This window comes from Botryllus schlosseri, chromosome 16 (genome assembly GCF_051294905.1).
Source record: "Botryllus schlosseri isolate E-star chromosome 16, Bs_hap1, whole genome shotgun sequence".
In the NCBI taxonomy this organism is placed as follows: Eukaryota; Metazoa; Chordata; class Ascidiacea; order Stolidobranchia; family Styelidae; genus Botryllus; species Botryllus schlosseri.
The window spans coordinates 14,134,595-14,157,386 of NC_137251.1; the positions used below are offsets into that span (position 1 = coordinate 14,134,595).

The 22,792-nt window shown below is 41.0% G+C and overlaps 2 protein-coding genes and 1 long non-coding RNA gene across 5 annotated transcripts; 1 reads left to right on the forward strand and 2 right to left on the reverse strand.

Annotated features, from left to right (window-relative positions):
• Positions 1-2,039: 2,039 nt before the first annotated feature.
• On the reverse strand, positions 2,040-6,937 carry LOC145459276 (uncharacterized). The gene is made up of 5 exons (XM_080337929.1): positions 6,645-6,937; positions 5,902-5,957; positions 4,538-4,697; positions 3,586-3,831; positions 2,040-3,062 (listed from the first exon to the last, which is right to left on the reverse strand). The coding sequence occupies exons 1-5, from the start codon at positions 6,877-6,879 to the stop codon at positions 2,095-2,097; spliced, it is 1,665 nt and encodes a 554-aa protein (XP_080194055.1). The 5' UTR covers positions 6,880-6,937; the 3' UTR covers positions 2,040-2,094.
• A 68-nt stretch (positions 6,938-7,005) lies between these two features.
• LOC145459279 (uncharacterized) lies at positions 7,006-7,461 on the forward strand. The gene is made up of 2 exons (XR_013921331.1): positions 7,006-7,183; positions 7,307-7,461. It is a non-coding gene; the product is annotated as an uncharacterized LOC145459279 (long non-coding RNA).
• Positions 7,462-15,039: 7,578 nt separating this feature from the next.
• Positions 15,040-22,199, reverse strand: LOC145459278 (uncharacterized). 3 transcript variants are annotated; one of them, XR_013921330.1, is made up of 5 exons: positions 21,073-21,281; positions 20,971-21,009; positions 20,869-20,904; positions 15,906-20,804; positions 15,040-15,814 (listed from the first exon to the last, which is right to left on the reverse strand). XR_013921330.1 is itself a non-coding variant. In XM_080337930.1 (5 exons), the coding sequence occupies exon 1, from the start codon at positions 22,197-22,199 to the stop codon at positions 21,309-21,311; it is 891 nt and encodes a 296-aa protein (XP_080194056.1). In that variant the 3' UTR covers positions 16,093-20,703; positions 20,768-20,804; positions 20,869-20,904; positions 20,971-21,009; positions 21,073-21,308. The 3 variants fall into 3 exon arrangements, 1 of the variants encoding a protein (XP_080194056.1); XR_013921329.1 differs by having other exon boundaries at positions 15,906-20,703; positions 20,768-20,804; positions 20,971-21,281; XM_080337930.1 differs by lacking the exon at positions 15,040-15,814 and having other exon boundaries at positions 16,093-20,703; positions 20,768-20,804; positions 21,073-22,199.
• Positions 22,200-22,792: the final 593 nt, after the last annotated feature.

Sequence of the window (22,792 nt, forward strand, 5' to 3'; positions counted from 1 at the left end):
CGATTTTATCATGAATTATCGAAAGTTTTCGCGCTTCGCACTGGCTCGCTAAACAGTACAGCTGATTTCGTGGCAAAAGCGAACAACGTGATGGGGGCGGTCGGTTTATCACCCTATGGGAGCTCAAGACCCAAGTTTTTTCGGCGGGCCTGGCGAAGTGCCGTTTCGTTCCTGCCTACGGGTATATACGCCCGAAGATGTATAATTCTTATTGAGGGGTCCTACCTTTTCAATCACACATCACTCAGCTCTACCGGTAAATCTGTTTACGTGAGAAGAAAGAGCATAAAAATTAATATCAATATACATGCAATTCCCGATTATATTGACCAATTCAATCATTAATTATTGAAACTTTTCGCGCTTCGCGCGTCTAGATGAGAATAGCTGGCTCAGTAAATTGACAGTGGACACCCAATGTAGATGACTAGTATCAGCAAATAGCGGCTAGCAGAATGGGGGTCTGGGGGCGAAGCCCCCCCCCGTAAGATTGGTTTATCACCCGATAGGGGCCCAAGACCAACGTTTTTTTAGGGGGGCTGACAAAGTGCTGTTACGTCCCTGGTAACGAATTAATTGTACCTGCGGGAACGCCCGAATATGTTCAATTATTAATTACGTGCCCTTTATTTTCCCATACAACAGCTCACTCGGCGATACTGGTAAATCTGATTTCATGGGCTGAGAGGATAAAAAATTTATAGCGGCTTATATATGTAACTACCACCTATTCATTCATGCGTTATAGAAAATTTTGGTACCTAGGGCGACCAGGCCACACACACTTTGCTGACCATCGAAATCACGCTACGGGTTTCTTGTGGGCGAAGTCCTCAGAAGTTTGGTTTATCACGTATGGGTGCGCAATAGAGCTCTTCAAAAATGACTTTTTTTCTCAAATCGTACTGGCTACTTGATAAAATTGTTAGGTTACCTAATTTAAGCCTACGCACAAAATTTGGTTCAATTCCAGCCAGTAACCGCTTTGCTACAGGAGAAGTAAGTTTCTATTTACTATATAAAAATAAATAATAAAAAATTTGAAAGTTTTTTGTTCACCCAATGAAAGTATTAGGCTGTCTATAGAAACGATGCTCACCAAATTTGGTTCAATTCCAACCAGTGGAAGCGGAGTTATTGCCGTCGAAAAATTTGGATTTGAATAAAATAGTATTTACGGTGAGCACAACTATAATAAATAAACAAAGAATCGGTCACCGTAAATACTATTTTATTCAAATCCAAATTTTTCGACGGCAATAACTCCGCTTCCGCTGGTTGGAATTGAACCAAATTTGGTGAGCATCGTTTCTATAGACAGCCTAACACTTTCATGGGGTGAACAGAAAATTTTCACATTTTTTATTATTTATTTTTGTATAATAGATAGAAAATTTATTCTCCTGTAGCAAAGCGGTTACTGGCTGGAATTGAACCAAATTTTGTGTGTAGGCTTAAATTAGGTAACCTAACAATTTTATCAAGTAGCCAGTACGATTTGAGAAAAAAAGTCATTTTTGAAGAGCCCTAGTGCGCAAGGCAATCGTTTTTAGGGGGTTGACGAAGTGCTGTTACGGCCCTCCCTCTTACTCATTGTCTTTATTACATTCCTTACAATATGAGGTGGGGGGGGGCGCTGGAGTACAATAATTTTTGAAAGGGGGCGCTGGAGGACAAAAGGTTAAGAACCACTGCACTAAACGGACAGCCAATGACGAAATAGCGTATATCCAATGTAAACAGAGTATAGTCGGAGGGGGGTCTGGGTCCGGTTTACCACCCTATAGGGGGGCCCAAAACCAACGTTTTGGGGGGGACCTGACGAAGTGCTAGCTGTTACGGCCCTGGATATGAATGATGTATATTATTGAGTTCTCTCTGCGTGTCGTTGTCGTCGGAATTAATTAGGCCACTTGCTCCCGATTTCGATAAATCCTGGATCAAAAACGGCAGGGTAATCAGACTTTTATTATGAAAGCTATCACTCGAGCTATCTGTTCTCCCCCCTAACAATCAACTCTACGCCTACGAATCGCACGCAAATCTAACGAATTTATAATGGCTGGTTTGAGTTGACAACAGTTCTACGCTAAATTATCCGTCAACGGAGGAACCCTCGTCGTCGTAATCATTTGCAATATTACTATACGGAGAAGTTCTTCCATTCAGATTTAAGTCATCAATGTTGTCGCCCGTACTGGATTCATGGGAAATGGCTGCGTCCCTTGTTTCCGACTGTATATTATGAAGTTTGGGAGAGTGTGAATTTTGGTTGATTTCGACGTTAGATGGGAGCTCTTCTGTATTCCCTTCAGTAGTAGTTTCGTGGAGTCTGATCTCTCTTGTGCTTCTACCTTCCATAACATCGTCCATTAGATTAACGACTTGTCTCTCGGAACATTCTTGTGTAGAAGTCGCCTGTCTACCATAATTTTCATGGTTTCCTTCTTTAGAAACGTTCGATTCATCCGGCAGCACAAAAGCTACCCGTTTCACTGTATTTTCGAATTTCGGTTCCCGTTCTTCTGCGATTTCGAACGTGTTGGATGGTTCTATCACAAACTCCTGAGAGATAAATCTAGATAACGTCGCGGACTGTTCGATCTTGGCCTCGTTGGATTGAGGCACCGTATAATCGCTTCGGATATACTCCTTTGCTTCATCATGCTTCGATTGCGCCATCGTTGAATCTGAGATTAATCGGAATCTAACTTCTTTGGCCATGTCGTTATCTTTGGGAAAGAAACCCCATTCCTCCGATTCGTCATCCTGAATCTTGATGAATTCTTGCTCTTGCGCGTCTTCTAGCGAGAATGCATCCGACATATCGGTTTTGGCAGTGTCTCGAAACGGCACGTCTACATTGGATTTGGGCGGCTCGCCGGGTTTAGGTGCCTCCGTGAACGACGAAACGAAGAGCAACACGGCGGCGAATACGTTCAGTATGCAGCAAGTCGTGGAAAAATATGCGGCCGCGCCGTGACTGGCTTCTGACGTCACGGATGTTGATATTGTCGCGACGAGATAACGCAAGCCCAGCAGCACTGTGATTTGAATCACAGCTGGAAAATGAATAGGAATTATGTTGAATTTGGATAAAGCTAGAGACTGATTATACAGAACGACTTGGACAGCTAGATGATTCTAGTTGTCTAATCAGACTGATTAGAGCGAAATGCGGGTCATATAATAATAATCTAATTTGTGAAATGTTCCTATTCTCTAATTTTAATTCTATTGTAATTTATGGTTTCCCTGAAAATGCGATTACAAGAAAACTGTATAGTGCGAAGCGAGCCAAGATAGCTGTATAGACTTTTGCCATTCTCATGCCTATACGAGATCGAATTCTGATTTGGTATGAACTAAACTTTCAATTTCCAAGTTTTCGCGAATCTAGTAATTTTATTTCTAATCTAATTTGGAAATCCTGTGTAGCTATAATTCTAATCTAATTTGGAAAAAAATCTGTAGCTATAACTCGAATTCTGATTGTCCAAATCTGCATACAGAACAAGGGTATACTCGGAACTACAAAACGGGTGATAAAACTCATCAGTTCGTAATATAAATGATTCCACTTACCGGATCCCAGCATGAGCAGTCCGAGGACAAACTTAATTGCTGGATACCCTTTGTCGATTATAGCAATCGTGTTGATAGATATTGCGCATATGAGACAGATGACAGCAGATGATATTATCGCGGGAAAGGCGCTCTGTGCGAGGTTGTGCATTTCGATTCCAAGAACTAGCGCGTCGCACTCGAGATAATCTTCAAACGTGGGTCGGACGTCAGTTCGATTAGCCAGGGTCGTACAACTTGAACTCACTAAAACAGATTATAAAGCACAACTAGGTAGCGTAGTGGTATAAACCACAGCTGCAGCACCAATGGGTTGCGGGTTCGAGTCCGATCGATTCTTATTTACATGTTGGTGGAGGTTTATCTGGGCTCCTCCTCGTCATATAATCCGTGTAAGCGGTGTCTTATTAAAACCTACAAGTGGGCCGTGCTTCAAGTTGGCAGATACGGAATAATAATGAAGAGAATTGGCCTGGTGTAAATACCCAATGACCGTAGTAGTCGACAAAAACCATAAATACCACAAACGAACACAACAACAAAGCAACTGTCATTACAATTCCATAAGTAGAATGTAGGCTATTACGCATAGAGATATAATATATACTCAACAATCAACCCAATAGTGTGGTGCATGGAGCCGGAGTGGATATTGGCCCGAGCAGAATTGTTAGCCGTAAGTGCAAACAAGATCTATCCATGAGAAGTATAGAGTATTCTTAAATTGGCTATTCGTATCAAAATGCACCAATGACGATTTCTCAGGGACGTATAATCAGTAGGAGTGGTCACTGGTCAGTAATGAACAACTTCTACTTTTTCGTAGTACTCAAGTAGGTCTGGCCTCCTGTGTACTACTTATACTGGAGTGGGCATGTTTTAAAACACTTCCACTTCTACTTAACAGTTCTTTAGGGCAAAGCTACATTTCTTGCAGTTTGTATTTACTCACAGTTGAGAGAGGTTTCCACAGCAGACAAAGGTTTGCATTGGAGGAGCTTATAAGTGGAGTTCCTGGTACAAACGTAACTGAAATCCGAGAGCAAAACGGGTTTCCATTTTGGTGCCCGCTGATGACTAGCTTCTGCTTCATATGCATTCCTCGGCGCAACCTGAACTTTTAAGAGTTATCAACGAGATCAGTTGGAAAGTACTTCAACTATTTGAGGGTAGTGTATTAGGTTATTTTGTTTACTTGCAAACTTCCTCAACTTTTATGTTTTAGTTCTCATTCAGTCGTTTTCTGGATAACACTGGTAATTGCTTGTTCTGGGCTCCTTTTCCCCCGTGTCGCTGTTCTTACGGCGACAAAAAAACAGTAAAAAAGACCCGATGAAGAAAGAAAGAAAATAGCATCGGGCAGTAGGTCGAGGTGGATGTCAGTCTAAGAGACCGCAAATGGTTGTTCGGCATCCTCCTATCTGTTCATTATATCGCGTGTGTGTCATGTACATCGCATTGTACATTGTGTGTATATGTCTTGGAGAGATGAAAATATAATCTCGCGAATATTGAATATATTGCTGTGGATACTTGTACGATTACCATAGAATACAGTTTTGAGAGAGTAGCCCAACCTTTTTCGACTCATCGCCCCCTTATCAATCTCGACACAAATTTTCGCTCCCCCCATATTTACGGATCCGAAAAAGAGGCCATTCATCGGAATATTTCTACATCTAACTCTGATCGCTGGTGAATTTACCATTAAAAGGCCATTTTCCGAGGTGGTAGGTGCTCGGGAAACCGGATTCCGCGTCTAGTTTCGTTGCGTTGACCTTTTTTCGCGTCATATGCAGAATAAGCCGTCTTCATGTGCATTTATTGACCGTGTGGATTAAATAAATCTCACCAGACGTTCTAACATTTTCGCCCCCTATCGCCCCCCAGTCGCCCACTTTGGTATATTCGCCCCCTTGTTTCTTAAAATCCATATATCGCCCACGTTGGGAACCACTGGAGTAGCCTACCTTATTTGTGACAAAATCAGTCAATTTACATTCGTTGCTTATAGATGCATCTGGAAATTTCGGATGAGAGTAGGTGGGTATTCAATTTCGATGATGAATTGCAAAATATTGGGCAAGATTCAAATGATCGCTCGAAATTATACGTATATATGAAGAATTGAATACTTGTACAATTTATGATTTGACGGTGGTGCTGATCGTATTACCGTGCTCCAACAGTTCTCAAAATATATATCGCAAAATTATATTTCCCCTTGAACAGATGTGCTAAATAATATAACATGCATAGTTATATCGTTATACCACATATATCCACAGCATTGGTTTTATACCTAATCACATTCACCTGCATCGTGCTGTTTGTAGCATCCCACTGTATGGTACTTGCTGGACTTATGTACCCTGTAAAATGAATGCGATTCAACTTCGATTCGATAACGTTGTTACCAATGGATATTAACGGTTACATATAGGCAACTTTCTGTCGTGAACTTTTGAAACAATGATACGTTTTGACTTTCAAGACAGCCATAGGTTGTATATAAACAATTATACGTATGTAGAGAGTGAGAATATCATTATCAGAGCATCAGTTGTCATACCAAATCTCCAAATTCGATACTTCCGTAAGCAAGTTTGTTCAGCATATGGACTTCATGTAGGATAGTATTGGTAATAGTAACTCATTGTACGTGATGTACACAGCCGTGTAGCGACAATAACAGCCACTTTGAATTCTAATAATCATAACAATACCACAGAATATTTTCGTGAAATTTAAGCGTGACGGCGTAAGAAAACTACTTATCGGTCGCCGTGATTTCTAAAACTGTTGATTAGAGACCTCACTTCGCCCGCCGCCCTGAAAGATGAGATCAAAAGTGCGTTATCAATGGCTGACCTGCGAAATTTTTCGACCGACATCAGAACGAAACAATATAGGATGACATGAGGAGCCTATTTTACGTCAACATGTAGCGAAACCGATATGAATCCTACGTAATACATGTAATTATGCGCAAGGAGTTGAATCATATTGTGTTGATATCGATTTACGGCTATTCTGCGTAACATATTATACAAACTAACTTGTTTCTGCAGTAACGAGCTCAGCAGTCACATTTTCGATATCTTCTTGTATATCTGAGATGTCATTTTCAGCGCAAGCACTTCCGCCACAGAGGGTATCGGATCGTCCATTCTTTCCTGTGACTAGTATCCAGTCCGGCAACATGACAGCGAATAGTGCCGCTGGTAAACTTCCGAAAGCCAGGAGCAATGCGACACTGAACAAGGCGTCGCATCGAAAGGGGTCTGGGGCCATCGCTAAAGGACGTGCCAAACCACCCTAAATCTTGCGCCGCCATATCAAAATACGTTTACACTTCATTTTCAAAAGTGTGCATCTGGCTCTGTGACGTAACAATGGAGATATAAATATAATCGGGATTTTTGACGTTTTTGATTTCTTCATATACAACTCTGCTCTACAAATACAACAGTACGATCAAAGATGATGAAGCTGATATTCGAAACTGTTTTGGTTGTGCCAGAGTCTGTTATGCGCGTGTAATGATATATCTATATGTGCGTGGCCATTGAAAGAAGTGCGACGACATAGATATACGGTATGACCTAGGCCTAAATTGGATAACTAGATAATTCTAGCTGTCTAATTAAATTAATTAGAGCGAAATGCCGGTAATCTAATTCTAATCTAATTTGTGAAATATTTTTATGCTCTAATTCAGTGCTTTTCAATCTGTGGATGGCACGTACTAGCGCGGATGACAAAATCGGTGTGGACGAGTGCGGGTGGAAATTCGGATGAGTGCGGATGAAAACCGTAAATAATTGTTACTTTTTCTGACGTGGAATGATTCAAATAAACTTACTGGGAATTTAAGTGCAGTATCTCCCTAAATGTTGTCATTGCGACTCATTTTTAAAAAAATTGTTTGACTTACGACCCACAACCAATTGTAGCTTCTTAATGGCTTAGTCTCGCACCAGCCATGTATAGTGAATTAAGATCTTACATTATTACGTCATGATAAGTCTTGTGCGAAAGGGGTATTATTATTATTATATTCTTTATTCACAGTAAAACTGGTAGATACACACATAATCCGGGGAGCAACCTGCCCCCAAAGGAAAATGGCGAGATTGGAGTAAATTTTTAAAATTTCAGTAATACATTCAAATTGTTATTCCTATGCAATACATGGAGAAGTCAGATTACAGAATTGCAGCAGATGAAGAATCGGCAAGGGTTACAGAGCAGAGGTAGAGATGATTGAAGATGAAGAATCGAAATTACAGAAATTATGCTGTGATTCACAAGTGTAATTTTAATCCAGTGGTGCATTCAAGGCAGTGTTGGGATCAAGTCACTACCTTCGAGTCACGAGTCATCTCGAGTCATTGCACATTTTGACTCGAGTCAAGTCAAGTCAATTGATTTTCGAAGGTGACTCGAGTCAAGTCAAGTCACTCGTTTTTTGGAGGTGACTTGAGTCAAGTCAGTAGTATAGTAGATCGCTCGTGAGGTGGGTGGGGTTCTTATGGGCCCGCTGGTGACTCGCCGCGAAACTCGTGTTGGTGATTCGCCCTTTTCGACCCCCCCTATCGCTGGTGAGTCGCCATGTGTTCTTATGGGTGCGGTCGTGATTCGCCCTTTCAGGTATAGGCTGCGTCGGTGACTCGCCGCGAAAACTCGTGTTGGTGACTCGCCTTTTTTACTATAGGCGGTGGCGGTGATTCGCCTGTCATGTATTCTTACGCGGTCTCTGGTGACTCGCCATGTGTTCTTACGGGTGCGGCCGTGAATCGCCCTTTCGGGTATAGTCAACTCTCGCGCTGTGTTGAGTATGTATCAAGTAAATAGTCACGTGATTGATTCTTAGATAATGTGTATATTACAAATTATTAAATATGACCGATTCGAGTTAATCCCAACGTTTACGGTGAGTGCGACAATGATATATCGTTATTCTTATGGCGGGGGTGGCAAGCGGTTCTTTTGTCTTATGGCGGGGGTGGCAAGCGGCTATTGTGTCTTGTGGTCGCACGGTAACCCTTTTCAGTATAGGGATCGGTCGCATGCTAACGTTGTGGGTATAGACCGCGGCGGTGTGGTGTTGAATATGTATCAGATAAATAGTCATGTGAATGAACCTTTGTTAATGTGTATATCGTAAATTATTATATATGATGTCGTAGTCTAGTCGTGACAAATGACCGATCGTGTTCTAAGTCTTTCCTCGCTATTGATCCCTACGTAACCTGAATAGTACTTTCAGATCGGATTATTCGCACCTTCCGTACCGCTGTTTCGCACCTACAGAATAGTCCGCTGTTCACAGTCGCAACAAGAATCACAAGTATACACATTTATACATTCATTTATTACTCTGAAATAAAACTCTTCACAAAAGCACGCACAATCGTATCATTCGCTTTTTTATCATCACCAAAATTATTCAAGTATTCCTTGGCTGAAAATCCTTGAGCTCTTTTTATCAAGAATGCAATAGCATGATCTCCACACACATCCGAAGTTTTACTCTGTAGCTGTTTCCCGGTCACGGAAAATTCATCCGGCTCCAGGAATTCGATTATCTGAGGTTTTAGTGGTCCGAAACCTAGTGAATCATGAAAATGAGTATCGTCATCTCTGTATATACACACCCAGTGAGACCCAGGCAAACTCGATTCGTCGTAATTAATGGTGATAGCGAATTTTCCGCTAGTTGGTTTCTTTGGTAATTGATCTACTGGATAAGTTCCTAGATATAGACTTTGTGTGTCAGGGTGGTTATAGAGAATATCGTTGATCTCAGACGTATTCATATTTCGACGACTTGTCTTTTTTGATTCAACTGTAGAAGATGTTGAAACTCCTTCAAACATAACAAGGTTACGGACGTTGGTAAAGGCTTCGACGTAGTCAAAACCAGATGCACAGTTCCTGTCTTATGAAGTTGATAACATCCCAAACTATTATCAGGTGTCAAATCAAACACAAAAAGAGTGTACCCATTGACATAATCTTTGCGAGAAATATTTAAAGGTGCCTCGGATTCCCAGCGACCTGTCTGCGAGAATAGTGTCATATAACCTTCGAGTCCACCGTGTTTATCAAAATCGAAATGAAATTCGCGTCCGTTAATTTGACGCCCATCCACACTTAACGAAAGATTTTGAACATCAAAGTGTTTAAAGTTGAATGGATTTTTGGCTCGAACACCGTTAAATGTCGTGGTCTCGACTAAACCAATTACGATCTTCTTTGGCATGGTGCCACTAACTAACTCTCTATCAATTTTTGATAAACCCGCGGCGAATGTATGAGTCGACATTTGCAAGCGTATCCAGGGATACTTGGCAGTATTCTTCTGTAGTACAGACTTGTGTGCTAAGCTTACACTTTCAGCGATCTTCATCTGTTTGACATACACTTCCATTTCGAGTAAAACAATTTGTACATCTTCCGCGTCACCAAGCAGACAGAAATTATCTTCGTTACGTGTAAATTTCAATTTCATGTCGACATTATCCAACATACATCTAGACTGTTCAAAAAGACCCATTCGAATTTTTCCGATCAACTCTAACGGAGTGCTGTTTTTTGTAAGGTCTTTTCGTTTAACATATCCAGTATTCGCTGCACCAAGAACATCCATAGAGCCAGCGACATCTTTATAAAAACCTTGTCCTTGTACAAAACTCTCCGAGGCGCCGTGAGTATCATTCAACAACCGCGAGATATAAGCTTTGTACGCATGACAATTATCTGAATTTGTGATAACCTCATTTGAAATAGTTACATCGATTTGTTTGAAAAGAGAATCCATCATGTTATTGACCAGACCAACTTGTGTATCGTTTGCTAAATCAGTTCCATCGCGTTTAGTGAGCTTCAAACGTAATCTCAAGAATGTGTTTTGTAGATCCATATATCGATCCGTCCTTGGTAATTGCACTTCCATGACATTACCTAAACTATGGGGTTTGACGACGACATATTGCGATTCCTCAATACTGGTTTGTGTGTGGGGTATACTAAATATGTTTAATCCCGAGTTATGACATTCTCTGGAACCCGCGTGCATCAACATAGTTCTTAGTCGAATATATCCTGTTGTTTACGTCGACGTTTGGATGAAGTGTTCTTTGACTTTGTTTTTTTCCTTTTTATAGCTTTTGGGGTTAAAATTTTATCAATCACTCGACCGCCAGCTTGTTTACTTCTCTTGACAACACTAGACTTGATCGAGTTACCCCGTAATAGATCTCTCGCTATTTCACCTCCAGTCCGTAACAATTGACCGCCAGCGTATTTCGCAATAGGTGTCACTAAACGACCGAGTGATTTAAACAAACTCCCGATACCGGAACCGGCTTGAACTCCACCACTAAAATATCCATAACCATCGCCTGTCTGGTTATAATGACGATGGACAGAATGATGATCACACGTGAAAACAACTTTCATAATCGCTTCCTAATGTTAAATGTAGCTTGCAATGAACGACTTATTATATTTATAGGTTCGCCAAACTCATCCCTGAGGTAAAGACATACAGAATCTACAACATCTTTTGAAACAGGGAAATAATACGGATTTGTCGCTACCCAATTATGCGTGACATCACCAGGTGTCATCGGTATAACTCGTAATAAACGCGCTAACGTATCTCCAAGTAAGTGAGGGTGAATAATATCGCAATACACAAACAAATATTGACCAATCGCCGGTTCGGTTAAAGTGAAATCGATCTCCATGAGGGCTAATTCACAATATCTCGTCGGGATGTTGTTGATGGTGAGTAGTCTGTGCTCAAAATCAGCACCAAGCATAGAGGTGGTTAACGTCACTATTTTCATCGTGCGTGGAGTGTCAATGTGGTCTCTATATCATGTACTAACTGACCGTATTGGTCCTGGATGGTGATTTTTATATCGCGGGCGTGGTTAATCGACACTGGGAAATAAAACGGTTTTTCATATACAACTTCTTGTCTCATACACGTCTCGTTATTTACTTGGATCACACGAAGCAATTGACTCATGTAATCACCCACCGGATGATGTCGTAGTACATTGATATACACAAAAAGATATCTGATGTGGGGTTGAGTTGGTTTAGGTTTGATCGACGTGACATTACATACGGGTGTCGACACTTGATCAACTACACTGAAATAATTCGTGAATATATCCGTGGGGTGGAGTGTGATACGTTTCGAGTAACGAATTCGGAAAAGTTCATCGTTGATTCTTTCGGTGAAACAGTGTTTGAAACTTTCAGATAATATTCTTCGCGTCAACTCGAGGTTGTTTGCATAATTCCCAAGTGGTGTTAGGTACGCTTCTACTATTCGATCTTTCTCATTATGTAGCTCCCAGAGTGCTTGATCACGATTGATTATAATTCGATCAAGAGATTCACTGACAAAACTCATATCCACCAACGCAAGCTCATTACAAATAATTTCATTCGGTAACACGACCGAGAATTCGCCTTTGGTGCCAGACAACGTGATGTAACTCATATTGAATCAACAGCTCTACGACGGAAGCGTAGGGTTACTGTCACTGGGGCTTTTCGAAATTTAATAGGGTTGCCAGCTGCGTCACGTAGATAAATTCGTATCGTTCTAAAATTGTTTCTCGCTAAAGCAAAGAAGTATGGTTTTGGGAATATGTTGATTTGGTTTTCATTCGGTTTAGCGGTTACAGTAACCACCCGTAAAAGTTGTTGCAGTTTGTTACCGTGCGGTCTTGGTTGTATCAGATCACAATACACATAAACCTTATCAATCCGTTCCAACTTTACCGCAGGTGTAAATATAAATTCTATCACTCCGCGGCGACGAGATACAACGCGTCTAAATGTTATTGTATCCAACACAGAACCAAGTGGTATCAGTCCGTAAGGTTCGGGTGAATCATGTGTGGTACGGGGTACGTGTCTGGCGCTAGAGTCTGCGGTGTCGGTATTTATGGGTACACCCCGCTTGGGTCTTTTTTTACTCGTGACTAATCTTCTGAATGTGATTCTAAAGTCTCCGAATCCTGGTAAAATGAAAATATCCCCCATGTAATATTTCTCGTACGATTCTAACATTTCACCGATGTTGTAATACGAGCCTTCGGGAATATAATACCGTTCGGTGTATCCATTTGCATCGACAAATCCAAAACCTATACTTTTCGCTGTCACTTCAATTCGCGGTTGAAAATCATGGGGGAAGGTCAGCTCGCATAATCCCAGCTCATGGCGATTCATTTCTAATTCTTTGTAAAGTTCCGTTTGAAAATCTGTGCTAGTATTCGGGAATTTATCCAAACTCGCATTCGAAGGTAGAGTCAACAACATTTTATTGTTTCTTTCAACATATACGGTGAGGCGATGGATTCGGTAATAAATACCCAAGTGAAGAAGACAATAGCGTTAAATATATCTCACGATCCACCCCGACAGAAATTTGATATAATGAAAACACGATTACACACACTAACATACAAATCTGTACAATAAACACAATCTGGTTTTTCAGACTGTTCGAGACTTGACCCATGCGAGATGAGCCGGAATCAGAATCCATAGTTTGGTTGAACAACATTTTCAGCGTCTATTTATACAAATCCGAGACCCAGGAATTAAATGTAGATGGGTAACCCAACCATTTTACAAAATATTGCGTTTTCTTTCCTTTCCTGCGAGTAGACAGGATTTTCTCGATATTGTAAATATTATTATTTTTAGTTATTGGTTGTAACTCTTCACGCTGAAAGCGACCGTCTATAACTTCACCGTGGTAGTCTTTCAATTGATAAGTAGGAGGGTCACCTTTACGACATTGAGATACGAAAAAGATTTCTTCGGTCCAACTCGCCAAGGCACTTTTTACAAAATTACCACGTGATTTCGAAATCCTGACCGGTGTGCCGATAGTTAGTTTGGGTTTTTTAGGGGTCATGTCACCGTATAACCTATGGAAAATTTGTTCTTGATTTGAATAATCAACATCCGCTGGAGGACACCCTATAGCAACGTGAAAAGTAGTGTTATACCCCCGGCATATCTCAGACAGGACACTGACATAATTCAAAGTCTTATTATGCGTGAAATAACGGTATAACACTTGCTTCACAGTACGAATAACACGCTCGCATATCGATGCTTTCAGTTCACTATTTGTATGAAAATGTCGCACATTGTTCTCTTTTAAGAAAGTCTGAAACGCACGATTAGTAAACTCAGAACCTTGATCACTTTGAATAACATGAGGTATACGATCCTTAAATATTTCCTTGAATCCGCGAATAATACCTTGCGAGGTTTTGTTTTTGAGTGGATACAGATATAAAAATCGGCTGAAACAATCGATCGTCACCAACACATATTTAAAATTATCGTTTTCTTTTGAAAGATTTTGCATATGCATGAGATCGGTTTGATACTGAACACCGAGACCGGACGTAATCACTCTAGGTCTCTTAAATTTCTTTCGGTAGGGAAAATGTTTTGTGTACGCGTCCTTGCTCGAAAGAAACTCCTTGACTTTGGCTCTATTCCGCCCTCTAGAGAATACGTATGCACCGCGATAACTACCAGGTAGCCCTGGCGTAAAATACTTAGTATGGCTCCCATCCGTATCGTCTCGGGGTCTTGGGTGTACGACCGCTTTTCGTCGCGGCATGCTGAGTCTTTACTTTGCTTCGTTGGCTACTCGGTGATGGTATAGGAATCCTTGATGGTTCACCCTTGATCAGGCGTCGCAGTGCGTCCAACTCACTAGCCGAAAATAGATTCCTTTGTTCTGATATATCGATTTTCATCGGTTGATTCAGTGTGTCGTGTTTTGTTTGATAACGATTTAGTGCGTCGTTATATAAGGCTAATTTTCGTTCCTGGGGTATGTTCATCTGTAATATGTCGCTCATACATTTGTCGATATCCAAATTCAATTTCTGAACGTCAGCTCCGTTGATCGGGCTCGGATTTATGAAGATTTTTTTAAAAGAAGTCATTTTTTGAAAAGATTACCGAGTAAACCAGTGACGATGGGTAGGATGCTTGATAATAGAGTCATAAACATACCCCCATGCTGGTTAACCATACGTTTTTTATGTCGAATGGGGATGTCTTTCCTGACAAGTCGACGTAAACTACATTTATGAGCTGATAGTCGCTTTCTTTTATACTTTGAAAGAGGGATGTTACCGTTTAAAATGTTCTTTGTACAATCGCATATACACTCGATCAATTCTTTGCTGGCTCCCGATATAATTTGCTTGCGTATATCGGGTTTACTTTTATGTAGGAACTCTAGTGTGGGTATATGCCGCCGTGTCCGAGCTGGCACCTTCGTCATTTTGAGTTTAAAGTCGTCTCTGTGCTTGGCTATTTATACCAGCGGGCTATAAACCACCATGGTTTCACCAGGAAATATATTGGTCATAACTCGTCGATTTTCAGGCGCTTCTTGCGTGACATCAAGAAATAAATAACCATGAGGTCGTCTAGCAGCGTCACGATAAGCCTCTGTTAAAAATCTAGAGTTTGGGTACATTTGTCGACCAAGAAAACTGATCTGCTGTTGGTCGCGCGGATTCTTAAAAATCACCATATACGAGCTCGAGAGACTCAAGTCACGTGCTCCTTTACCCTTGTGGTACAGGTTCTGTGTGATATAGCAAATTGACTTTGCCGAATGATGAGAAAATCTTGTAAAGTAGTCTGCAATTTTCGCTGTCTCAGTCATGAAATCATCCACTATAATCAAGGTGTCTTCAGAGCAAACCTTCAACTCTTCTAAAATATCTAGACCCGCGTGGAATTCTACATTATGCGTCGTCTTGAAAACCTCCTGATAATTATTGTAACAATATACGACCCTGGATACACTAGGTTTAATCATTGATGTCGCATGTCTAATCAGCTTTGCAACAAAAGTAGTCTTCCCACTTCTTGAAGGACCACTCACAATACACGCGAATGGGTGGATCAATTCCATCATTTGTTGTTTATTGAAAACTCGATAAAGTGCATTTGTTTATATATCAACAAGGTTGGGAATATCCACTGTTGTAGTCATCTTGTTCTAGTGGAATATATAAACCCAGTAGAGTCCGATTTAACAATTTTCCACGGGTTATGAAATCTTCATCTGTCCCTCGTAATTTCGTCAGTGGAAGTTGTAGTGTTACGAACGCTTTATTCAGGTCGTCAAGCAGCTGATCCCAATCTGCAAAATAATAAATCACTTAAGAGGATTCATAATACGAGGGGATTCACAGCGCTTCAAAAGCTAACATCGTTACAACTATAGACCTCACCCTTGGAACACTCTTTCAAATCTTTATGTTGTCTCGACACGCGTTGTTCGTATAATTCATGTGATATCTCTCGATTCAAATACAGCTCCACGAAGTGTACATGATCACGGCGTTGCACAAGTGTCTTTTCGTGTAACCGAGTCAGGCCTGCTTGTTCCAGAACAGATATTATGTAATCACTAGCCATCTGTAAAACAAGACACAGATTTCAGGAAATATTGTTACTAAAACGTTTTAGTTACAAGTTGACATTTCGAAAACACCCACAGATTGTAAACAAAGTTTCACCTAAAACTATCAGTGTTCACCACAAGATTATGTTCACAACGACCAAGGGAATCATGTTTGCAAAAATCATCGGTTGTAGCATCGCTACTTTCAGAGTCAGAACGAGGTCGTTTCAAACTGTTTGCGACTCGATGTTGATCAAGGAAAAATTGGAATTTTCGACGTCGCTTGCGAGTTCTCAAGTAGGCTTGTCTCTCTTCGTAACCGAAAAGCGGTATCCACGAACAATTTTTCCCCAAGACCACATAATTTGTCAGCTTTGCCCTGTTGAATAGGCTGTGGTTATCACTCGGCGTCTTTCGATCAGGAAATTGTAGTTGAAGTAGCGCTTCTATGCAGACACTTCGGACACGGGTCCATTTCTCGTCTAGTTCCTGACGGCGCGCCTTGGATCGATCGGGTATCGTGCGGTCTTGTGAGTTGTCGTCGGTGCCGTGAATCGAGAGCTGTGTTAATTCCTGCTCCAGTTCAAGTGTCTCTTTGTGCAAACTATTTAAATCCAATTCTGACATTACTGACTCAATATATGAAATAGCATTATCCATCTGGAAAACAAATGACAGATTAGCACATAAAAAGTACAAGTAAATCATAATAATAGCAGACACACAGAAGACACAGATAAAATACAATAACACACAAAATATACAATTACATCACAATGGTATTAAACATTCAATGGTAGGGTTGACACGCCATCCTCAAGCACGCGGCGTTTGGCATAGAAATAGGAAAATGTTTTACGCTGTTGTTTGTACGTATAGACACCCCCATCTCTGCACCGAAACCCCTTGTTCACTCCCCCCGTAGCTTCCTTAGATGTCAAGACACCCAGAAAAGTTTCGAAATCGATTTGGTTGGATTTCTGGAGGCCTTTGGAAGCTAATTTTTTCTTTGGCCCATCACAAAAGTAATTTTTGGATTGGAGTCCGCAGAAAGATGTACCGCCTTCATACTCCACTTTCATCAAACCTGGTTGACGAAGGTAATACGCATACGTGTCTTTGCAACACTGTCGCGATCGGTCAAAAGAAACCGGATCAGCCAAAAATACACTTCGGTGCTCATCACAAAAATAGCGTGGAAACCAGTTCTCGTAATTGAGATAAAATTCATCTCTTTTCTCGGGGATAAGGATATCGTCGAATGAGGCTGAATGCGAGAGATAGAGGGAGTCTGTGTCCATCATTAATAGCATGAAGCACTCGTCACGGAAATATTTACACAAGCAGTCATAAAAAAACGACAGCATCTTGAGCTTAGCATTGTTATACACCCAGAATCCCACTTGAATACAGTTACCCCACTTGATCGTTTTAGGCCGCTTCGTTATTTCAAATAGATCAGCGTGCAATTCATCATATTTCACAAAAAAACGATCCTTCACGTTGGCGTCCAATTCACTTTTATCACAGAAGGAGGTTCGTTTGAATTTACGTGGATTCATCAAGACGCGGCCATAGCTGCTATTTCCGGCTAATTTTTGCGTCAGGGCAATGATCTCTAGGCTAGGGTCACGGTCCCCAGCACGTCGACAGTCTGAGACATTTTTCGCGAAGGTGTCAAAACATGTCTTTTTTGTGAATTCGACAGCCTCATGAATTTTTGATATAATCAACCCGTGCTCTACATACCACTTGATTAAGTCAGAGGTCAACAAGATTTTCTTACCCCAGTATGAAGCAACTAACATGCGCGTGGGTTTGGTGAGTAATTTACGATCAATGGCGAACTGTTTCATGTGACCTGTCAAATGCTCGCGAGACACCATCGTATTTTTGAATATCGGGCATAGTTCAACAAACTTCCTTTGCAAATGCGTTGGCGTAAAAATATCGACTGATAAACATCCAAAGAATGTACCGGTCATTACCATCTCCATCAATTTATGCGCGGTGACAGATTTGGTTCGAGTCAATTGTGGTTGAATACCATTAAGATATCGCACAATATCAGGATTTTCCTGCTTTTCCGTGCGCCAGTCGCATTCCCATTTACATATGACTTGGTAATTGAGGCTTTTGTAATAATCATGAACACGTTTAGTTCGGTCTCGACGCTCCATGTCATCACAGCCAAATCTGCATTGATGTGCATGAAAATGACACCCAAGAAAAGACAAGATTACCCCTTGACCAGTCGAATTACGATAGAACCCATCAGCCGGATAATTACGAGCTCCTACGCGGATTTCAGGTCCATTAAAAGCATGGTGGACATGTACATTGTGAATATACGAATACCAGTTTAACCATTGAGCTGCTGTCTCCCCCCATTTCGGTGCGGTCTTTACAGGTCTGAATTTAGTACACTCAACATCGAGTGGTTGCCAATGTACCGGGAAACCAGTTGGACTAGGTTCACTCAAAGCAAAAAGGTATAACGAGTTGCTGTCCAGCCCTGTTACATGTTGGGTAATCTGAGCGTTTTCCTTATAAAAAAATTCTTTGATTCGAGTTTCACCCTGTTTTTGATATCGATGGAAAATGACTGACGGTCCGCCCACTAAATTGTCTCTGAATAGTGAAACCAGATCCTGATGCTTATCATTGAACAAGGTGAAATCACGCGGAATGCTATTGAAAAGATGCCTCGATACAACCCCGGGTAGGGAGACAGCTTCCTTGAATATATCCACACTGAATTGACTTTTGAAAGATTGAAATTGTTTTTCTAACCCCTCAATGAAGTAATGAGTATCGATTGCGTTGTACCATTTGAGATAATCACGTAAAGTGGTCATTTTGTTATCATTCCAAACCTTCAAACAGTTTTCATATTCAGCTGTGGATATATTACGACCTTTTAGCGAGCTGTAAAAGTCGCTGTGGCTAGGTAGACTCGTATAGTCTAGCTTTTCCAAACTAGTCAGAAACTCGTACGGAAAATGACCTTTAGCGGCGCTACATTTGAAGGCTTTCAAATAAACATCGTACGAGAACCCCGGTGCCAAGTAATTTACAATATCCAAAAATTTGAGTCTGTTGGTTGTCAAAGAGAGGAAGTTGTTACCCCGTTTCAATACACTCAGATTTTCATCAACGAGTAAACCCATCAAGTACTCTTTTAGACAGTTCAAGTCATATCGACCGCCATTGAACGATAAAACAGGGATTTGTTTTAAATATCGCATAAACTCCTCTTGTAAACGTTCAAGAGGTATTTTTTTCTCGGGAGGATCGAGTGCTTTCATTTCGGTAATTTTAGATTCGAGCATGTCCAAGTAGTGTTGATATTCCATCTGTAACAGCCTGAATGACTCACTTTGAATATCATGAAAATGATCAACCATTTCCGCACACAAGTCGTTTGGGTCACCGTTCGAGATAATTACATACGGTTCCAAGAACCCTTCCACATTAGAAGATATACTAACAGAAATAGGGATATGTTTACACTCCCATGAAGTTTTGGAGGAATCTGGAATCTCACACTTCTCAAACATACTCTCTATGTCGAACGCGATACGGTATTTGAAATAACGAAGCCGGTGAGGAACAAACACCCCTTCTAGATCAAGTTTTTCAAATATATTCAGCGGAGGTGAATAAACACCGCCGGGAAACACTTCAACGGGTTCTGTTGAACATTTATGTCTGGTCAATTCATACTGCAAATTGAAAAATCTTTCGCAAACATCACATTGATAGCTCTCAGCGTAACGGAATATATCGGTAATTAGACAGAAATGACTGCTTTCTAAATGTAAGTACACAGGTTTCGCTTCAAACGTACTACGGCGGATTGCGACAGCTTTACCCTCAGTTTTTGTGTAGACAAATATGGCCGCATTAAACAAATCCTCGATATCATCCAGCATGTCAAGAGTCACACCAGATTCTACATTAATACCATATGTCGAAGTAAATTGTTGAGCCAAATCTTTTGTATCTTTTCCTAGTGAGTGCGCGATACAGCGAAAAGCACACAGATTATCCTTGTACAGTTCCTTATTTTTTCGACGCAGCATTGTCAAGACACATTTCGATTTCGCAAGCCATATCGGTAGCTTAATGCCAGCACAACCAATCAACATACCGTCGGTAGGATATACATAAAACTGTACATTAGTCAGACAGACCGGCAGTGACTTTGTGTTTGATCGAGAATTTCGTAATAAATCGAGCGCCGTTTCCAAGCGAATAGATTCAACAAATTCATTGAATTTAGCTAGTGTTGAAATCGCTGTTGGTGTTTCTAGTACACTATCAACATTCGCCGATGCATGAAAATAGCGAAATCTTAGAGTCTCGACGTGGTACAAAATAAATGCATACGCGAAATTGATTTTGAAACGAGTCGACTCTGAGAAAAATATAGCTTGTATATCACGGAAAACATCCGCTAGCTCCCGACCGATGACTCGAATATTATACACATGACCAGTCTTTTTCACTACATACGATTTTATCGCTTGCCAGTTCTGATTTACAACTTCTTGGCGTTCGTCCCCAATCTCTGGTGGTGCATTCGGTTCTTCGCGAACACGATTCCGTCTGCGTCGACTCATCTGTAAAATTAATAACACGCGGTCAAATTCAGCACTTGGGGAACATTAAACTAGTCTTACTTACAATCTAGTTTCTTTGCCGGTGTCTTCGATTCTTTATGCTTAATAAAACAAGCAACACATCAATCTATGTCCACTAACGTTGTGTTATAGCGGATAACTTACCAGTAGACTCGTGCGTTCAACTTGAGTTTGCTCTGTCTGTCAACAACATAGAGAATTACATCATGTTCACTAGTTCTAAACAGTAATAAGTTAATAACTCACCTATGCAATTCTTTGCTTCAATTCTGACGCTTGTTTTGTCTGTAGGATAAACGAATAACATATTATATTCATAAATCAAAGTAATCGTACCGAATAACTTACTAATTAACTCCTTATCCAGCAATCCGCGATCGAATATATCCAGACAGCCAACCACGTTGTTCGCTGCTCGACGCCCGGAGAGAAAGACCTAAACCGCTGATTCGAGATTACACGAGCGCCAGCGCCACTAGTGGTTGAATTTCAGAAGCTATGATTTATGGCTCTAATGTAAAATCTGAAGCGGTAAACAGAAATTGAGAATACACACGCACAACAATGAAAATCATACAGCACAATCACAAATTATACTTCAATTTCGTTCTAATTTCTAGAAGTCGATGCAAGTACTCATCGGTTGCGGTATTTAATTCAGGTTGAATCTCATCGAGACTCCAGCGCTGACCCTTGACAGCAAGCAATCGTTTGATGTCAGTCATGAGCTTTGTGACTGTCAAATTTTTTTTCTCTATCAACGAGTCAACATAGCATAGTATTGAACCTAAATGCGGTTTAACAACGTCAATAGTTTGGAGGTGGGTGATCATCTTGTCAACTGTGTATTGACATAGTTTTTCTTCCTGCTTCTGCTTCTTCTTACCCTTCACATCGTCGCGAAAATCGTCGTCACTCACGGTTTTAGACTTCGCAGGTTTCTTGCCAGCCTTCTGTCTGGGTTCAGTACGACTCGAATTTTTCAATTTATCATTACAAAGCTGTTTAGCTGGCGGTATGCCTACCCCCACAGTTGTCGATATGGTTCTTTTTCGAGCCAGCTTCCTGTTTGATACAGATTTAGGAGTATCAACCACCGATAGCGACTCAGCAGAGCGTGGTAGCGTCACCCCAGAAGTCGACGGCTTCTCGGTACTCAGTGATTCGAGGTTAACGGTCGCCTCATCGATCGGTACACACGGTGTCGTCACCAAGTTCGTGAGATCATTAATCACGCTTTCTCTAGCTAGTTGACCCGACTTCAGCCACGCCTGGTGCGCTATATCTGCATGGTTTGGTCGCATTTCGATCGTTGTCGTAGAGTCGCGTTCTGTGGCTTCAACCCTTAAATCAGGCGTCATCAGATCACCAGGATTAATCGCGTCAAATATATCGGCATTCTCTTCAAATTGCGATTCAAATGCGTTTGGTTCATAACCAAATTTATCAAGATTATCTATCTGAGCCTCGGTCATTGTATAATAATCGATCTAACTGCTCCAGTCGATGTTTAGGTCTGCGACAGTGAAGTATAACTACCGGGTCGAGGTGGTGTCTATTTATAGATTTAATTTTCACACGCTTACACAGACCCCTTACTTTCTAGGTGATCGAGCGGTATATTTCACCATTTTAACACCTCGCGGTGTCATGGTTTACTTTTTCAGTTGATAGTTACTCGTTATGACAACTAGTGTGATTATTGAGAATTACCTTCGGTATTATCATAACTTAACAACCCCCACCTTGAGCGAAACGGAAAAATTAATCCACAGAGTGCTAGATTTCTATGTACATGGAGAAAACGTGAACCGTGTTCGAAAGTGTGATTTCACTGCCTTGGTTAACTCGATTCGGTTATACGGCGTCGACTGGAATGGTGTTTTTAGTGTCATAAGCATTGCAGCGATGAAAAGCGACATTCATAACATCGCGGTGTACAGAGATTTAACAACAGACAGCTTGAATACTCACTACAGTACATTGATAAGTGACTGGGTAAGAAGAAAATTCATTCGTGTCATTTACCACTTGTGAATGGTGTAATTTCCTACAGAATTCCTGTAAA

Excerpts from the sequence above, each read along its gene's own strand:
- LOC145459276 (XM_080337929.1), bottom strand. The coding sequence starts at position 6,879 with ATGGCCCCAGACCCCTTTCGATGCGACGCCTTGTTCAGTGTCGCATTG. Across the intron at positions 5,958-6,644 it reads GCTCGTTACTGCAGAAACAA|GGTACATAAGTCCAGCAAGT; the intron begins GTTAGTTTGTAT and ends TTCATTTTACAG. Across the intron at positions 3,832-4,537 it reads TGTGGAAACCTCTCTCAACT|TGAGTTCAAGTTGTACGACC; the intron begins GTGAGTAAATAC and ends AATCTGTTTTAG.
- LOC145459278 (XM_080337930.1), bottom strand. The coding sequence starts at position 22,199 with ATGACCGAGGCTCAGATAGATAATCTTGATAAATTTGGTTATGAACCA.